Source organism: Dipteris shenzhenensis, chromosome 17 (assembly GCF_047967505.1).
Source record: "Dipteris shenzhenensis isolate YYH24624 ecotype China chromosome 17, Dip_SZ_1.0, whole genome shotgun sequence".
NCBI classification, from domain to species: domain Eukaryota; kingdom Viridiplantae; phylum Streptophyta; class Polypodiopsida; order Gleicheniales; family Dipteridaceae; genus Dipteris; species Dipteris shenzhenensis.
The window spans coordinates 15,339,677-15,352,496 of NC_141612.1; the positions used below are offsets into that span (position 1 = coordinate 15,339,677).

At 40.0% G+C, this 12,820-nt stretch overlaps 1 protein-coding gene across 1 annotated transcript in view; it reads left to right on the forward strand.

The window, feature by feature from the left end:
• The first annotated feature begins 9,438 nt into the window (after positions 1-9,438).
• LOC147891732 (ARM repeat superfamily protein) overlaps positions 9,439-12,820 on the forward strand; it is a 99,873-nt gene continuing 96,491 nt past the window's right edge. Inside the window, exons 1-2 of the mRNA XM_087388699.1 lie at positions 9,439-9,457; positions 9,569-9,729. Of these exons, the coding sequence (XP_087244825.1) occupies positions 9,631-9,729 (99 nt within the window). The 5' untranslated portion in view covers positions 9,439-9,457; positions 9,569-9,630. The remainder of the gene's footprint in view (positions 9,458-9,568; positions 9,730-12,820) is intronic.

The window sequence follows — 12,820 nt, forward strand, 5'->3', positions numbered from 1 at the left end:
AACAAAGATCCACTATGTATAAAATATTATTATTCTAGGAGCCACTATAAATGCAATAAGAATTCCAAAAATTAATAACAATGGACACAACAACCAACCAAAGATCTACTATGTATAAAACAAGAGATCTACTGTGCTTGAGCCAAAATGAAGACGGGCCAAAAAGATGAGAAGAGTATGAGGAAGGGATCATGAAATGGGAGAGTGTAAGATTCTCTCTCCCAAAGTATCCAGATTTTCCAAAAATTACTAATATGATGTTCATGGAGGATTATTGAGAATGATCCAATATTAACTTTAGCAACCTAAGTTATACATCAATTACTTATATAAGGTATATCAGCCTCCAACAAAGGTAGCATATAATGTTGTTAAACATTCCCTAGTCATAACATTTTGAAACACTAGACTGCTTTTACATGAGGACTTCACTTCCTTTCCTTGCCTAATATTATTATATGTGAATGTCTTTAAGTTTCTTACTATTACAAGACAATAGTAGCCAACATTAAACAATGTAGTAAAATTGATAAGACTAGTAGCCATGCACAACAATTTTCTAATTCTCCATTATGACATCTCCCATGGTCTAAGATGCCCCATTATGACATCTCCCAGGGTCTAAGATGCCCCATTATGATGTCTCCCAAGGTCTCCATAAAACTCCAAGGAGGAACTTCATGTATAAACCCCTCCAAGTCACACTGTCATCTTTATGCAATGCACTCCAACCAAACTTATACAAATCAGGTAGAAAAATACACCAATTCGCCTACACCATCCATCACAAACAACTAAAGTTAGTTTGTAATGGAAAGATAGGCTTCTCAATTGGTGTATAGTTGTTATCCATGTCATCCTACCAAATATGCAAAAATAAATCCTAGGTGTTGTGTGTTGGATAATACAGGTATAAATAGCAAATTTAAATGGGAATGCTGCCAATGGAAAGTGGAAAACAATGACAATCTTTTAAGCAAAAAGCCTATATTATTCATTCCAAAATCCCAAATGGTGTTCAATCCTTAACTAGATAATAAAAGTTGAGCCCTTTAAAAATGACCATAGAAATTTGTTCACATGCTGTTTCATAAAACGTAGATTGTTAATATTAAAAGTAAGTCTCCCATTATTAGACTACTTTTGTTGAATTCTATTTCACAATAGAGGGAGTCAAAGCATTTGCAATAGAGTTTCTTAGAGCACCCATAGCTTTTCTTGCATCATCCATGCAAATATCCAGCCAAAATTTGTAATAAAGTTTCTTAGAGCACCCATAGCTTTTCTTGCATCATTCATGCAAATATCAAACAACTTGAAGCCATAGCTATCATACAAGCTCCACCTATCAAATATCCAAGCATCATTTTCTCCTTCCTCCCCCCCCCCCCCCCCCGGATTCTCATTTACCCCGTATAATAGCCTCCCCTTGAAACATAAATGTAATTGGTTTTGATCCTTCAGAAACCACAGATACAGTGGAGGCATCCATCAATAGAGAAATTCACCCGAAGATGCGGTGCCACCATGCTTGCTAGGGACGAAGAAAATCACATTCCTCCCCAATACCTTTCCTCACTCTAGATGTGGGGGCGCAACGATTGTAAGATAAAGACTCTAGGAATCACTGATAGGGGATTTCCTGAGAAGCTACCAATTATTACTCATATTGAATTACCGAGGAAGAAGTGGATTTGATACACACACGCGGAAGGTTCTGGATGGCTAATTCGATCTGTTCATTGATGGTGAGCAAGTACGACAGTTTCAATGATGATTCCACACGTATTTTGTGTCTATCTCATAGGAGGGTTCAAAAGTGCTCGATTCAATAAGATATCGAAGTATTCCCACAGAAATGTTGAATTCCTTAATTGCACAACAATCAATCAAAAAGATCAAATCTCATCACCTCATCGTAGACCATAGATATGAAACTGCTTGCATGCATAGCTATTACAAATCGAAGGACTCGCACACAAGTCGTAGACAGAGGTCAATCTGTTGCATGCACCACTATCATTGGAGACTAAAGATGCTATTTCACAACATAAACACTTTAGTTGAACCACTCGCATTCACCACTATGAAATATCAGATGCCATTGAAGACCCCAGAACTCATTTCACAGCACAAAAGCTTTGAGTTGAACTTCTCCAATGCACCACAAAAGCCATTTCATAGTGCCCAACAACAGTATGAGCATGGCTCTACAGTTGGCTACCATAGAGACGAAGCAGTGGCAGTCACTAGGACAAAGTAGTCAAAGCCTTAGCTAAAGCTAAAGCTAATTCTAATTACCACCACATCACCTAAACCTATCATTCACCATACACAATCACACCATATAATCATACCATAGACTAAAACTGCACATCACAATCACCATATACTCACAATATATAATAAAGTCCCAATAAATGAACACATTTCCCAATGGACACCTATCCTATAGAAAGCTAGTTGCCCAAACACTTAGTGCTTGCCCATGGGTAGGCCAAAAATTGCAATAATGAAGGTATTACTCTTGAGTATGTCCCCATGATGTTGAAAAATGGGAAATTCCCATTAACTAGCCTCACACACGTCAAGTCAATTGTCCAATTAAATATTTTTCCCTTGATTGAGCTCGATTAAGCTAAGCCACCCACGCGATCAAGAATTCAAGCTATTGCTAGAACATTCTAGTCGCTCGTTCATCTCCTTTCCTATCCTTCGCTGGCTTGTCCCTCACCCTCTCCCTCCTCCTTGATCATTCGTCCCTGCATATGCTTCAATCTGTAATCTCCTTGCATATGCTCGAATGTTCATGATTGCTCCAATCAGCTAGCTTATGCTCCAATCACCTTGATCTTTAATCTCATTGTTGAGCTCAATGTGTATGCTAGTAGTGTGACATGAAGTTGGTGGTAATCAAACTTCACGCACCTCTTACCTTCCTACTACTTCCAAACTTATTGATATAGATCTTTATCATTGGGAAAGGGGAAATAAAATAGAAACTTTCATGCTAAGAGACCATACCACACATTCTTCCCAACTTCACGCACCTCTTAGCTTCCTACTACTTTCAAACTTATTGACAAAGATCTTTATTACTGGGAAAGGGAAAATAAAATAGAAACTTTCATGCTAAGAGACCATACCACACATTCTTCCCTTTCTTCTCTTAGATGAGGATGAAGATGGTAACATCCCAAGTGATGTTGTAGTTTAGCATAGGGAGAAGGAAAGGATCAACAGATGCCATAATCTCACCAAAATTTGTGCCAAGGAAAAGAGCGATACATTGCTAAAAGAAGATCTTGCGGCCCAACATGACATGAACTTATATGTATCAAGGGGTTTGAAGGGGTTGATTGGGTTGGATGGGTAGGTTCCAGGAAAACATTACACCTCCTTCATAGGATACCTCCATAAGTAGCTCAAAAACACTCTGCAAACTATCATCAAACACAGAGGCCTATAAGTTTTACCAAAGACATGATATCAAAAATTCAAGTACATTAAGAGATGCGCCTTGAAATGGGCTTCGTGTCCTTCTATTGATGCCGACTTGGGAGAATACTCCCTCCATGCTCAAACTTTATCAATGATCCAAGTCCCATAGAGGTTGCCTAGGAGGGAAGGAAGAGCTCCCTTCGTGGCTTGGGAAATGGATAAACCATGTATGCACAATGAGCTAAATAGAAAGCACTTCACCAGGGTGTCAAAAGGCCAACCCTTCATCGGAGGGTCCTGGAACCAAAGAATAAATTTGGATATGCGAGCTCTTCACAAAATTTGTCTTTGAAAATGCATAGTGGCAAGAAACCTTCAGATGGAGCAATAGCAATTGTTTGGTTTTCATAGCCAACAACTTGTTGACTACTGTAGATGCCATGAACCAAAGTGTCAGTTAGAAGCTCATCAACAATGTTGTTGGATTTGTTCATTCATTGCTTGTACTCTTTGAATATATTTTACATGTTGTTCCCAAAGATTGTTTATGGATACATTATATTGTTTGTATAGTGGTGTGTCTAACAATTCTCTCAGGGCAAGCATTGTAAATGTTGGACAAACAATACCACTCATGTAGCTATGTTGATACGATAACTTTCTTTTGATTGCTATCGCAACTGTGTCATTTTCGTCCAAGAAACATGGTAGAATTTGTTGTGCTCTCCCAACATCTGCAAAAACATTCACAACACTTCCATGAAGGCCGAATTGTCCTTCATATGTTAATTCTCTTATTTGAGCAAATGGTATTCTAATAGCAACTAAGCGTGCTTCAATAACATTCAGTTTCTTGTGAATGTTTTCACATTAACCATTTTCATATTCTTGGTAGAAAGCATGGGTATTTTGTCATTCTTGATGTCTTTGTAGCATAGAGTACATAGAAAAGATTCACTTGATTGAGGTGTTGATTCGTGAATTTCATTAGCTACAAGGAAAATAGCCATGTCCTGTTTTACTTTTTGTAATTTTGCTCAAAATGTTAACGTCTTGCAACAAATGCAAGCAAAACTGGGAGTATCGAGGATCTTCTTTGTGTATTTTTGGACATGAGATATTGTTGTTCTCTTTCTCTTTAAGTGTTTTACTTGTTCTAAAGTAGGCCCTGTTGTTGTATTATTTTGTTCGAGTGGAAGATTTTGTTTTAAGAATACTCTTCTCATCTTGTATATTTTGTTCAAAGTGTTTTGCATTGTATAATTTGTTTGGGAAGAACGTTGAAGAAAGACAAATGCTATGTATTTTGGTGGAGAACTTGGAAATTGTTGAATGAGGTTATGCAAACACGGTTCATCATCTTTACTCCATATGTTGTAAACACGCTTACCTTGTAATTGTTTCAATGGTGTGATTGTGTAAGGAGAAGTTGATTCATCGAGCAATAATTCTTTGACATCACTTTGTTTCTTATTGCCTATTGCTGTTTTTTTCAACAATTTGCTTTTGTTGAAAACTACCAAAAGGAAAGAGGACTTGAAAATAGCATGGAAACGTTGGAGAATGTCTACCACCAGGGCACAAGAACTAGAAGAGTTTTCTTTGTAGACACTGTTATTGTTTGTGCAATCTTTCCAAATGTATGCCATGGATTGTTAGTCATCTCAAATGTAGCAAGGATGTTTTCAAATAAAATTGTTAGCAATTGTTGGTATGTTACGGTGGGGAAAAACTCAAAAATACAAAGAAGAGTATTTGAGTTCAGAGGGTTTTTCATCATGAAGTCTTGATTTTGCATGAATTTGTTTGCTTGAAGTACTTCTTCTATGTTTACTGTACTCATTGTGGTGTCTGTTAAATATGATGTCTTTACGACAAAGAATTCACAAAATGACACTAAAGAACACAATCACATTAAGCATAAGGAATTGTAATTTAAGAAATTAAATTCGGGTAGTTAAATTGAGACAATTATATTAAGCATTTGATTCAAAAGCAATTACATATCCAGAACTATTCACAGTAAAGCTACCACTAGGCTTACTGCTCAGCATTTCTCGAGCCATCATGAGGCCTGCTCGTACAACTCCACAAAAGGAATACCCAACAAAAGAACAATGTCGACATAGGGACCTCTAATATGAACAGGAACTTGGTCACTTGCATGCTGGACAATATCTCTAGTCAAGCAAGGGACATGTGCAATAGCTTGAGGACCCTTGCAAGTGAAGCAATACGGATGTAGAGGATCTCGACTAACACGAATGCCTTCGCATGACTCGTAGATGAACTGAATTAAGTCTACATTGATGTTGGTGAAGTGCATAACGCCGAATACTTGCATTTGGGCAAAGTTGGTGTAATTGAATTTAAACGTCATTGTGGCTAAATTAAAAATGCATGTAGGAAAATTACATGTGTGCCATATCCTAGTCTTGCAACTTGAGTAACAAAAGCTTGCTTCAAACCATGTTTGATTGAACCATCGGGCAACTCTACTAAAATGGTGAAGTCAAAAATGCAAATTGTCCCTTTTGCCTTCAAGAATGACACATTCTTGAGTACATACATAACAACACCTTCTTCATTAAACTCTTGGACTAGCTGAATGAGGGTACTTTTTCGTTCTTTGACAAAAGATAGCTATAACAACAACCAAGAAAGGACATACAAAAATCAGGCAAATTTTTTAGGTGACACAAAAGACTATGGTATTAATCAATTAGCATGAAAACTTACTACTGCTTTGTCTTTGTCTTGAGGACCATCTGCAACTATAATCCGATCTGCCATTCCTTCATCACTTGCAACCTTTATTATGACAATTGCAATAGTTCCCATAACATTGGAAACACTCAACTTTCCAAAGTTTATATTTTCAGTTGCCCAGTGAACATATGTGTACAGTGAATGATCTGGTCATAATCAAAGATTTCCTTCAAAAGGTTCCCCCCTAATAATGCAAGTGGTTGCATCAACAAATAGAGAGAATTTTGATGTTCCTCCTTCTGTTGGTCCTTTTGCAACTACACTTGCCCCTTCTACTCTATAAAATTCTCCAATTTGTAAAAAATTTACAAATTGATGTATATAAGTTGAAGGAATGAGCAAAGTTACTGTATGCGAACAATATTTGTCTGTGAAGTCACCTTTCAAGAATGTAGGATATTTGGGGTTTACTTGCAAAGTAGTTTGCCTTCAAATGCAAATCTATGTGGTGTATGATTTGATAGGTGGCTTATCCCTAGGGATACTAGAGAATTCCCCCCTCCCACAAAGTTGTCTTTGGATGCAATTCTGGCTTTGGCGTTGGGTGGGCAGCTATGTGGTGAAAATTGCATGTTCTTGAAATCATTAACTCCATTGCATGAGTTCAATTCATCATTATCTTCTTTTGAGAGTAGATGTTTGCTCACTGTCAATAAAAATAGAAATCTAAGTAAGATGAAAGATTGCTTAAATGAATATTATGACAAAATTCTAAAGTAAAATCTAGTACTTATGAAAATCATATCCATTTAACTTATGCATTCAATAGTACAATCTTAGATAAACATTTTATATATTAAAATGTACTTGAATTCTCATGTTGTAAATATATAAGAAAATAACATACTTTATTCAAAATTGCTTTTTGTTCAATGTATGTAGATAATTTCCAACCATTGAATTATATTAAAAAAGTATAATTCTAAAGGCATTATATCAACAATTACACAATAAATAATATTACAAACTTTGTAAAGTTAAATTGTTTGTACTTGCAACAACCAAATTTCAATGAAATAATAACATTTTGCAGTTTATCTCCAAGCTAATCGGAGTCAATGTTTATAACTTCTTCCAGCTTTTCTTGGTGGATTTGTTTCCAAGAGGGGGTTCCACATGTGTAGATTTACGTGAGCATCGTACATAAGTAGTGATTGTAGATTTAAAACTAACGTACTCTGGATTATCTCGTACAAGATTCTTCACTAGATTCAAAAAAAAGTTTCTCCCCATCTGCATCACTACAGTTTGCCTCTCCTGTGTCATTCTTTTCTCCGCCTCTGCATCTTTTTGCGTAGCTACTACAATCCGCCTCTAGTGTACCCCTCCCCTGCGCTTAAATCTTGCATTGTCATTCTGCATGCGACCTTGTCTCCAAAACGCATCATTGCTCTGCTTGACCTTTTTTCTTCCCATCTACATCTTCTTCCGTAGCCACTACAACCGCCTCTACTCTCCATTCGTTTCCTTGCTTTCTCTCTTGCGTTTTCATTTTTTGACATAGCATTCTGCTGAAAACGAGAAGGCATGAAAAGTTTGACCTTGAATGACATATTTTACCCCCCCCCCCTTGTGTTAAAGTTATCGTTGTCTCTTATTAAAGTTGTTAGAACTGTGAATAATGGCTTACGAAGAATTCTATAAGAAGAATTTAATAATGCTATGTTAGGCTTGCATTTTGCATATCTGTAATAGTGTTATCTTAGGCTTGTTTATAAAATTTATTTGTTCTTTCATCTTCATTTGCAACAACCATATCTGCATGTTCTTATGTTGAGAAGACATCGTCTCCCCCCTCTCCAAAAACAAATTTAATGTTGCTTGATTCTCCAAGTCGGCCCCCTAAGGAAAACCTTTTGAAGAATTCTCCAATTAGGAAAACACCACGACATTCATTGAAAAATTCTTTTCAAGAGGTGGCTCAAGGAGGAAATACACTGCAATGGGCAGAACACCGAGAGTCAACTGAGGCCAAAGAAGGAGATGGGGTCTATTAATCAGATTTACTCACAGTGAAGCGAAAAAGTACCACGCATATGTTGAGAGAAACTTCCGTTGATGTAAACGACAGAGAGATGATGTAAACGCAGAGAGAAGCATGCAAACCTGTAAATTGCGTTGGCGAAAAACTGAACACTACACACATGAAACACAAATCTCACCACCAACATCAGTCTCAGTCATTTCGAACAAAGAATTTAGTTTCATCTTACCGTCAACGATGTTCTTGCCCTTCGTTTGTTGGTCCATGTCTTGGATGATCGCCATTTCTTTGGAAGGAGGGCTAGGAGAGTCCTGATAGTCTGGGCATGCTTTCGCAAGACTTGCCAAAAGAATGCGTGTTAGATTGTTGTTGACCTTCTACAAAAACATTGTGTTTACAGCAAATCAGATTGACTATGCAGCTCACGAAGACAGAAGAAAAGAAAAACATAGGAAGACAATAAAAACTATAGACTTTTAGCGAAATTTTTGCTATCAGTTTCCATAAATTCGGCAGAAGCATCCATAGCAATTCTAGCAAGATAAGGTAGAAGTGCACATACCATCCATCCAAGGAGCACTTATATAGCCAGGAAGAACCAACACACAAGCAAGATGTAGAATTCGAGAGACTCAAAGGAATATCTCCAATTTACGGACGAACAACAAAAACCAGCCGAAAACCCTCACCAATCATTAAATTTTCTAGCCTCCAAATCTAATGCTCAAATTTGGTGCAATCGTGCAGGTCGTAACTGTGAAGGACCCATGAATCTACAGAGAAGACTTCATCATAGCCACGCAGTGCAGTAGTTGACTTGCAACGTGGGTTGATAACTGAATCGTTCATGCAGGCATTAAAAACCAACGATGAGAGCCTGTTCCACCGTTAATGCAGGCATTAATAACGGGAGTTGAAAACGAGCAGCTTTGAATTCTTTCCGGCGCTATGTGAGTTTGAGGGAGGAGGAAACGACGACCAAAAATTAGAAATGCATGCAATGCATTCAATCCTCTAATCCGCCACGTGGCACCTCCTAAATGCTGCCAACATGCATGCAATCCCATCCAATGCCAGCATGCCAAGTGGACAGTGACGAAAGTTCTAACTTTTAAGTTCCAATAAAATGTATTTTTTGCTTTGACGTTTTCAGCAGAATGCTATGTCTCCCCCCAGGGCAGGCCAAAAAGTAATCAAAAGACACGTTACTTGCCACAAAAAAAGTAGGGGATCAAAAGAAATGGGGACAGGCCACAAAGAAAAGTAAGGGATCAAAAGACACATTACTTGCCATTGGTGTAAATAACAGTAAATGAATTCCTATTCATGACGTTGACATGATGGATTGAAGAACTTGTAGCTGGTTGCAAACAGGTTTGACATGAAGGGATTGATCATTGCCAAGAAGGGCTGGCAGAAAGTGAATGTTGTGAAAAATGGCTCGGCCAGCAAGTCCTGCTAAGCCCATCGTGGATGCTCTCTTGCAACGATTTCTTCCTCTTGCGCGCAGAAGAATCGACACTGCCCAAGCTCAGGTTTTGAATTTGACTGCAGAAGTTCTCTCTACTGTATTATCCTACAAGTGCATTATTTCTTAATTAGGAGTAGGCATGCGGCTTTTTCTTTGGTTTTGCCTGGGCGCAGTTCCATTGCAGCCAGCTGCCTTGAATTCAGCAGGTCACACTTGCTTGACAGATCCAGACCAGCATAGGTCAAAACCAGATCTGAAAATGGCGAAAAGATGAGACGATCAGGGTAACGGTTTGCCGGCATCCTTCGACCGACTGACTACCTCTTTCTCTAGCTTTTATTACTCCCTCTGCCTTGGCGTTTCTTTCTTTTCGGCTCCATCTTCATAATCCCTCACTCTTTCGTCAGAGGATGACCAGAAAGACAAGTATCTAATAAAATCTGCCCCCTCTGCAAATTTTCTCTAAAGCATCTTGTCTATTCTCCCCTTGTGGATGTATTGATTGGCTGAGTGAAGCCTATGATGTACTTACTGCAGCACGATTGCTTCCGAATAACATCAAAATGGCAGTACACGATGAAGTCTAACCCAGGACATGTCCTTTTGCGAACAACATTTTGTTTGAGACTCGAGTATTCAATTAAAATTCTTTCTAAATCTTTGCGTTCTCGATATGAATCTCATAGTTAACGAACGCACGTATGTATTATTGTATGTGAGTTCTGGTTACAGGACTCCACATCCCGGTCGGGCATCTTCTGCAACCATGTGTACATGCTCATCTGCAGTTCAGAGTACTCTTTCATGGCTGAACACCATGTATGCAATCTTCAGTATAGCTCATGTCACCTTCAGTGTGACTCTATCAGATATCAGAGCTTTTGTCACCTTTAGTGTAACCTGTCACCTTCAGCGTGACTTTATCTTTAGCATGGTCTATTTCCACCATCTTCAGCATAGTTTATTGTTGCACCTTTAATACGATACTATGCACCATCTTCAATATGGATGGATCTCTGGTATTCATGAGTTACATCCAGTGATAGGATGTCGGAAGCTGGCGCATGGGGAGGACTTCACCTATTTGAAATTACAAGTCGAATGACTATCCTCATGGATCACCTTCCGCTTGATATTAATTTATCAACATGTTGTATGAGATTGATGACGCTTCGCACATGCACAATGGTTTTCGATATCCGAAATTCTTTTCCTAACACCTTCAATGGGCTTGGGGCGAGCCTTGGTGTGTTAGGTTGTGATGCTTAGTTTTGTAAGGATAGATCAAGATCACATAGCTTTTGTGAGATGGAAGTGATCGTCAAAACCAAAGTCTTGAGTGCTAGAGCGTAGAGCTCTGCCAGATCTAAAGAATGGTTTAGTTTGAGGAAATTCGTTGCATCATCTTTGCCGCTCGTGGCTCCGCACAAGTAAGAGTGTACTTGTATTCTGGCCTTTGGATCCTTGGGGAGCTGTCTCCAACAAGTCCCGAAGGATCTAGCTGGACCACTATCCCACTGCGCCCAACCAATGTGCGTCCTCTCCAAAGATGCAGAGCAAAGCCCTCTTGGGCAAGCTGGTTGTGAGAGGCCTTACTCCAGCGGGGGCTTCTTGGGAGCACACTCGCATAGGGGGGCAGTGGCAGCAGTCCTACAAGTGGATCTTCTCCGATGCTCCGTTGACAGGGAGGGGCTCTTCGTTGATGCGGAGTCTCTACAGAGTGTGGCAGAGATCGGCAGGAGGACTCATACGGGCTAGGCAGTCTTGTAGAGAAGAGTTTGAGAGAGAGCCTCTCATCTGGCACCCACATGTCAGAGACTTGGAAGCGGACTCATATCGGATGGGCACAATGGGACAGGGGACTGGCCAGATCCTTTGGGACATGGAGATGACATCCTAGAGAGAGAGAGGCCCGCAGACAGGCCCTCTCCTCCTCCGAGGAGCAGTATAGGATGCAGGAGATTGACCGGACTCTTGGTGGGAGGGACTACGGAGCCCCTGGACCCCCCATTGTTGGTCAAAAAAGTTCTTGCGAACAGGGCTCATGCTCGGAGATACCACCCGGGTACAAGGCATGTGGGGGTCTCCTCCTTTGACTGAAACAAATGCCTGTAGAAATTCGTGGTCATCTTCAAAATCTCTTGGGGGTCTGTGTGCATCTGACCCTGTGCGTCTTTCAGCCACTGCAACTGCGTCCCTGTTGAATGTGGCCTAGTGGCCTGGAAAAACTGATGAGTCATCCTATCCCCTTGTTGCACCCACCTGGCACGGGACGAGTAATAAGAGAACTCCACCCTCCGCATGTCCAAGTGCCTCGTATCTCTCACTGAGCCACTGGGAACCCGGCTCTGGCTCTCTGAGTCGCTCCATGGATGCTAGATCTCTCCTCAGGGATCTCTCCCTCTCTTGCAAAGCAAGTCTCCTCTTGAGTGCATGGGACGGGACCTTGACACTGCTCCTCTGGATGGCCTCTGCTACCCAAGTTGCCCACCCCTCTGAGGATACTCCCTCTGGCTGCTGCCAGATCTCAGCTATGGAGTACTAAACCTCTGCCTCCTGGAGCAAATTGTTTGGAATACAGATCCCCTTCTGGGAATGATCCGGGCAGGATTGCTCAAGGTAGAGTATAATGGGAGCATGATCCGACATCGTGGTACCTGCTAAGATGCTTGTGGCTCCCCCTCTGTGCATAGCCCAGTCCCCAATGTAGAATTGCATAGCCCAGTCCCCAATGTAGAATCGGTCCAGACGCTCAAGTAAACCATTGCGTCTCTTCTGCCCAAAGGGGAAGTGGCTGCCTAGAATCCTAGTAAACTCTGCCTCTCTCCAGGGATCCCTGCCGTTGATCGCAAAAACAAACTACTTCCAGGTGGTCCGCTCTGTTGTTGGCATCTTTGCAAACGAAGCCCCCCCTGCTTATCCTCCTCCAACCATAGTTGCCAGTCGAAACGGAAACGGAAGAAACGAAAACGGAAGAAACGGCAATATGATACAATTTTTGTATAAAAATTTATTTTTTATACATAATATAATTATCAATAGAGTGCAAATCATACATAATACAATTATCTATACTTGAATCATCATGCATGCTTCTATGATTCTAAATTCCTATGATGATTGATCTATCTCGTATCATCTATTATCCATGAATG